General features: G+C 35.5%; 1 protein-coding gene across 1 annotated transcript in view; it reads left to right on the top strand.

The window, feature by feature from the left end:
* FOXP2 (forkhead box P2) overlaps positions 1 to 7500 on the top strand; it is a 219596-nt gene that overhangs the window by 6471 nt on the left and 205625 nt on the right. The window contains exon 2 of the mRNA XM_056845731.1: positions 5438 to 5615. Within this exon, the coding sequence (XP_056701709.1) occupies positions 5448 to 5615 (168 nt within the window). The 5' untranslated portion in view covers positions 5438 to 5447. The remainder of the gene's footprint in view (positions 1 to 5437; positions 5616 to 7500) is intronic.

The following is a 7500-nucleotide window of genomic DNA, read 5'->3' as shown; positions in this document are numbered from 1 at the left end:
CTCGCAAGGGGGGGATCTTTCTACAGAAGCCTGCTTCGTCAGATGGGATTCCCTTGCTGGTTCAGGGCAGCTGATGTAATTCAGAGGACTTTTTTAAAAAGACTGTCACTTGTTTTAAACTTAAATACAGTGGCGATTTGTGTTTCCCATATTGTAGGAAGGTGTTTCTGTTCAAATGGACCTGCCTAATTCTTTCATGACTATCAGAACAATACCACAGTGTATTCCATTATTCCCATGCTAATGCTTGGCTTTGAAATACATAATTTTTCATTTAAATGAGGGTGTGTGTAGAGAGTACCAAGCTTGTTTGTGTGATTTTTGTTCGTGTACATACAGCAATGTCCTCATATTTGGCATTGTGATTTATTACATAATTTTAAATATTTAAGACTTTTACTATGCTAGTCTAGACATTAAATATATTGTGCCTTGATGAAAAATTGTCTTAGAAAGCAAAAAAATAAAAAAAGGAAGCTATTCAGTTTTCCCCAAAATATCGAAGTTTAATTGAGAGGAAAAGTACAGAGTTTGGGGTGAAGGCATTATTAGAACTGAAAATTTTATATACAATATCACAAGGGAGGAGGTGTCAGATACACTTTCGATCCTTTTAATTCTAGTGTGTGTTTAATTAAGAAAAGAATTCTGATGATGATATGGTGAATTATTGGTAATGGTTTTTAAGAGATGGTGGGAAGTAGTAAAGTTGCTTTTCATATTTTTAAATGCTGTTGCCATCATCCAAAGACCTACTCTATTTGAGTTTAAAATGTATACATCGCCTCTCCCCCCCCTCTAAGCACCCAAGAAGCAAATGTTGTTCATACTCTGAGCATATCTAAAAGTTTGGGCATATATGATGGAATTATTGACTCCCCCCCCCTTTTGAACAGCATACCTGCATACTGCATCATGAGCTATATTTGAAAGTCACCTCAATTTCAAAAGTTGTTTGTTCATGCAGACTCTTCAGAGTCTTCTGTGGAGTCCTGGATCTATGGTCCTTTCGACCTGCTTAGGTTTTATTAGTTAGTTGTTCAATGGTCACAAGTGGCTTAAATATCAACAGAAGGTAGGTGAAGCCTTGCAACAAGTTGTAGAAGTCATGGTACATTTTAAAACTCAAAGTACACTTTGGTTGCCTCTCATGCTCAACTTCATTCTGTTTCATCTTGAAACTTAGAATTGCTAAGCTAAGACACTGAAGACAACAGGACGTTAGTTTACCGACATATTTCCTTTTTAGGAATGTTGTCGTTTGCAGTTTCTAAAGAAAGGAAAGTATTAACATATTTTAATATAATGAAGTGTGCTTTGGACATTGGCTTGTGGCTGCCATGTAAAAGAATAAAAATGACTGTCATTCTTTCTAAGCCAGAAACCCACTTCTGTATAGGCTATAAAAATGAATATATCTGCAAGCCCCCCACCATGTATGAATGAAGACTAGTGTCTTTCAGAAAAAGAAGGCCCTCTAGTGGTGATGCAGAACTTTCTCTTGGTGTAGTCATCCATATTTCTGAAGTTCAGAATTGCACCTGGCCCTCACTGGAGTCAGAGTTCTGGAAAACAAAGCAGTGTTAAAGTCGTGCAAGGTAGTAAATATTTCACACTGTTCCATTTTATACCAACAGAACTCTTAGGGGAAAAAACAAAACAAAAAAGTCTAGAATTTTTTTGTACAAACCTATTATAAAAGTAAGGAGTCTAATTGAGCGGTGTCTTTTTATCCTGCTATTTGTACAAATAAAAGACCACATCTTGATGCAAAATAAACACAAAAGCGCTGTTGTGGCTATAACAGGGAGTCATATACTAATTTATATAATAAGTGGTTGTGCACGCTTTATTCAAGATTATGGCTGCAAGAAATGGCATGAATTGCTGGGTGTGTTTAATGCTGGATTATAGCAATTTGAAACATGTCAAACACATGGCTAATGCCTCATGCTTCACTCATTCTTGCGTAAACCTGCATAGCCACTATCCATTATACTCTTGGTAACAACACAATTCTGCAAGTAAATATTGTTACACTAAGTAACCTTTCAATTCAAGTTGTTTAGGAAGAGAAAATGCAATCTTGTGCAGTCAGTTTCAGTGTCACTTTAATGTTTCAAAAGGGAAGTGGTGTAGAGAATAAGTATCTGTACAAGTGACTTGCTGATTTAAAGAAACCTAGAGAAAATGTAAGATTACTGGCAGGGGAGAGGGTCGAGCCCAAGAGTAAAAGCATCTTTGCCTAATTGTAGCCTGAGTATTGCACTTGAATTATGTGATTGTTTGCTAAATGTTGAGGCAGTAGTCTGTCCTCCTCCACTAATAGCAAGCAGCTAAGGTACTTGTCTTTTTCGTACCTTTGTATGAAATACAGTTGTCTGAAAGCAAAACTGTCCTAGTTGCCGTACACTTGAGAACTCCACAACAGGGCTCTTGGGATTTATGCCTTTATTTTTACTATTTAGGCAGTGTGTGTGCATGTGTGGGTACACGCGCGCTCACACACAGTTTACACACGTGTACGTGTGCACTGTGAAAACATTCTTTTCTCCCCTCTCCATTTGTCTTGGAATGGGGATGTTAATGTTGACAGTCTTAGATGCATTTGTTCTTTACTAATTTGTCAGAAATACAAAAAGCTTGAAAGCACTGTTTTTTAATGGAATTGGCAAATGTAATGTAGAACAAGAATTTTAGTCTTCTGTGCTTAGGAGTTGAAGTTTCAGAAGCAGCTTGTGTGAATTACCCAAATAGTAAATAGATGTTTTCTCAATGCTAAATTGAAGGGATTGCAATAGTAGAATAACCATGCGTACACCTGAAAATCTCAGTTTTGTAAACCCATTGGAGTTGCAAAGTAAGGGTGTGAGTCACCAACCAACACAAACCTTCAGCTGAAGGGACTTCTTTAACCATTTTATTTTGGTCATGAGAACCAAAATGTTAGGCATGTGTAGCTCTCTTTGGAGGGTGTGTTACTCACCTGCCTGCCTGCTTCATCTTCCAGTGAATATTGTACTCTTCTGCTTGTCCCTTTTCAGTATATGTTGATGCTGGATGAGACCTTTATGTTGTGTTACAGGAGTACCATTTAGTAGTCATGTTTTGTTAAACCTGATTGCACAGGCTGACGGATCAACTTAAGATGCGAAGTACACACTATACTTTAGAGCTTTCTGCGGATACAGATATGCACAAGATGTGTTATGCCTTTTACTTCATGGGAGCTGGAGGACGATTAACCTTTTTCTTTCCGATTATGCTGAATGAATCAGAAACATGCAAACACATGATTTTGATTTTTAAGCAAGATATTTCCAAAAATGCATTTTTTATTGGTTGTTAAGCTGCATTCACAGTGGGTTTGTCCTTTAATGTGATTGATTATAGCATGGATGTAGCCCAGTGTTTGCATTGTGAAAGAATTGTAAGATCATTCTCTTATATGTCTAAAGACCCCCCCCCCCCCCATCTATTTGGAGGTATCATGAAAAAGACAGTCTTCGGTTTATGTGTTCACAGTGATGTGTGCTTCAAATGCATTTCACCAGTGGAATATACTGTTTTCAAGAAGTCTACAGAGTAGTAGGATATGTATTAGAATTTTCATATAGCTACTAAAAGCCATCAGAACCTTTTTTACTGAATATTTTAAACATGGTGCATGTAAAATTTATGCCTAATTTGAATACTTATTAGCTGCCTAATCTCAGAAAAGAATATTACTTTGTTTTCTTCTTAGAAAATTCATCTTCACGTGTATCACATTTTTCATTTCTATTCTTATTCTTAGTTAATCTTGAGTCAAATGTTTTTAACAAGGGCTATTTGTTCTGAGACACATCTGGTTCTACAGTTGTTAACTGTGATTGTGGCAGCTGCCCTTCCTTACGTGAACTATGGTTAGGCTTGCTGTGATGGTGATTCTTCTTGACCAGAATTTTTTTTTAAAGTTATGGTTTTACATTGTAAAACTCTCTTTAAAAAAAAAAAAGCTCAGTTTTTATTTACTCTTTCTATCTTCCCTGCGAAAATCTGTCATGCTCTATAACTGACATGGGTATCCGAGGCTTCAGTTGTTTGGTGTTTTTGTATGATAGAAAGAGTACAACAATGTGTGTGCATGTGGGGGAGTATCAGTTTTTCAGAAAGGTTGCTCCAACCTTTAGAAACTAAGCTTTTAAACTCTTATTTCAGAAAGGTTTTTTTTTTTTTTTTTTGCCTTGGAAATCTTTCAGTATAATATATGCAGTATTGCAAGGAAATGAATTGAAATTAGCACCTTCAGTACAGAATAGAACTAAGGTAGCTAAGAGAACAAAAAGTGGATACAAAATGCAGTTGAAATTCTAGTTTGTAACGGTATGTTAGTTCTTTATTTACTGCAAGGATTTCAACTGATCTTGGCAGGACATCTCATTGCTATCCTGAAAGTACAGTATATTTATGCAGTGAAAATGATAAAACATTTATTACTGTAGAGAAGGTAATATGCATAATTTATGCTGTTTTTAGCACAATCATTAGTGATATTCTTGATAGATTTTATTTCCAGCTTTCATATCTAATACATGCCTGGAAAATTAATTTTATATCTTTCATTTATTTGCCTATGTTAAAATTGAGTTTTAAGTCATCTTCAAGTGAACAGTTTGATTGCTGCTCATGCATAAGCTTAATTACTTCCCAGGAAGGACAGTATTAAATGTTTTAAATGTCAGAAAAATAAATGAATATCAGCCGTTTGATTAAAAAAAATAGGCAATATCTGACGTGTTTGCAGCAGGAGCTTTTTCTTAAAATGCCTCCAAGGCAAAATTTTATTTAGTCACAAAAAGGAGAAGCCCCATTATACTATTTATCATTGGTTGATACCATATGATTTGTAACACCCTTACAAAATTTTAATTTTGTATGATTAGCTGTGCATCATTAAACAACAGCATTGCATAAGAGATGCTGTAAAATTCTGACAGAATCAAGATAGTGAATATTTTAAAGAAGGCTGTATAGTCATCCATGGTTGTCAAAGCTAGATAATGGGAAATACAGAGCAGTGTGTGAAATTGTGCCTTCGTTTAACGCTGGTTTGATAGGTAGACTTTAAAATGTAGTTGTTCATGAATGCTGTTTGGCTGTGCTGCAAGCGGGGGGGGGGGTTTCCCCCCTGTTTAAATGCAACTACTCCACCAATTGCTTATAGGAAGTATAATTTCAGTTATTAGTATATCTATGAATGCAGGGTTTGGCTTGCATTGCTTGCAACGACTATGGCAAGGAAACATATATATATATATATATATATAATATTTCTCTGCCTTTCTCCTCTACTTCTAAAGATGCTGTCTGTGTAATTGACAGAGAGGGACATCTTGATAATGGAAGTGTGAAGGTGTAACGAGTGTGCTAATTGATACTTCTTAATCACTTTTAGGTATTAAGTCATGATGCAGGAATCTGCGACAGAGACAATAAGCAACAGTTCAATGAATCAAAATGGAATGAGCACTCTAAGCAGCCAATTAGATGCTGGCAGCAGAGATGGAAGATCAAGTGGTGACACCAGCACTGAAGTAAGCACAGTAGAACTGCTGCATCTGCAACAACAGCAGGTAAGTTTGTTTTGTTTTGTTTTGCTTTGTTTTTTGTTTTTGTTTTTTTGCAGCCATACAAATAAGCTGTTTTAGTGACATTTATCCTGGTGTGGATTCTGTGCATTTTTTGAAATATTGTAGTAGAGGAGAGAAATTCAGGGAACATTATTTTGTTGTTTGTTTGTGTATGTATGTTTTTGTTCCTGCATGTTTAAATACCAGGTTCTGTTTCTTGTTTTTAAAGGATTTGAGATTTCTACACACTTCCCTTTTGATTCATCTGGCATATTTCTGAAAGTTTCCTCTCAATCTTCCCAAGCAAAAATGTTTTTAAAACCTCCAGCTTCCCTGAGTGATACTGAAAAGTAATACTTTGCTTTCCACCAGAGGGCCACATTACTTGATACTTGAATTCTTATAGAATGAAATTGTTCGAAGACTGAGCTAAGGTGAAACGACTACAGTGACTTTTTGCAATACAGATGCTTTGCTGTGATACTTTAAAAAATTAAATTAAAAAATGGATTAAACTTAAAATCAACAGATGGATCTAATGGGCGTTCAAACAGATGAAAAGTTTACCATATAAATTTGGATAAGGGTGGGGGCAGACCCTACCAATTCCCTTTGCTACTTTTAATCTAAATACAAATACACACACACACATAAACAATCCTCTAGTTTCAGTATTTCTGAGACTAGGGGATGTTACCTAAGAAATGGCTTTAATAGTTAATATTATTAGACTAAATATTAAAACAATATTTTAATGATATTGAATTGTTTAAAAATGTCATTTTCATTAGGGCTGAATATGGCTTCATACTGCTTTCAGTCAATTCACTAATGTCATTGTTTAGTAAGGCCAACTTTACCTCAAATTATGTATAGAACCAAATTCTACAAGGTGCTGAGCATCTTGTCTGTAATGCTGAGGTGCTTGTGGTACCAATTGCTGTCACTTGCCAAGGCACAGAACTTTATCCTTAATTTATAAACAGGTATATTTTTATGATCATAGTCTGGATTTGATCACAGCAGAAAAGCAGACTTGCTGAAATAAATCTGTTAAAAATCAAGTTTTATAGGAAAAAATATATATGTATAGTTGCCGCTACATTGCTCTAATATGGGCCTCTATTACCACAAATGAACATGGCGGTAGTTGGTTGGCTGGTTTTAATACTAGTTTTTAGTACTAATATTAAATACTTGGTATTATTACTATTTGTTGTAATGACAACTTTGCTTTAGAACCTGAGAAGCCAGTTAAGAGTTTTGCATCTGTACAGAGTTTCACGTGTCAGCAGTTGAGCCCCCTCTCTCATACAACTGTAGCAAAAATACTTCAGAAGCATTGTGAAAGTTCTTTGTGGTCTTAAAAATACTTAATTCTTAATATTGTCATTATTTTACTTTAAAAATATATTTCATGAAAACATCAATATTATTGTACCATTTAAAACATTTATTTACTTACATAATATGTCCATTGTAATAACTTTAAAAGATATAACCTTAGTACGGTACAGCGGGGGGGGGGGAAGAGGCAGAATAATATGTTACTTACTCATTTCTCAAAGCAGCAGCCCTAGATATTTTAGCCAATTTGTCCGTATAGTCACAGCTTCCAGTAGACAGCATTTGCAAAGACCACAGAGAATAACAATTGGAGATGAAAATATCCAGTTGAGTACTAATATCAGACCAGTTCTGAGGGGGGAACAGGCTTAGGGATGACATTTTTTTTACTTCAAAATTGTGATTAGATCTTAAATAAGCAGACAGGCAAAGCAAAGCCCTACGTCCACTTAATGGGACTCCAGAGGCATTTTATGGTAGGTGTCTGCACCACAGGCTTTAGGTACAGCCTGAAAACCTGAAATATAAATTGTCCTCCAAA

The sequence above is a fragment of the Euleptes europaea genome, chromosome 3, assembly GCF_029931775.1.
Source record: "Euleptes europaea isolate rEulEur1 chromosome 3, rEulEur1.hap1, whole genome shotgun sequence".
NCBI lineage: Eukaryota > Metazoa > Chordata > Lepidosauria > Squamata > Sphaerodactylidae > Euleptes > Euleptes europaea.
This window is presented reverse-complemented; position numbering and strand designations above follow the sequence as displayed.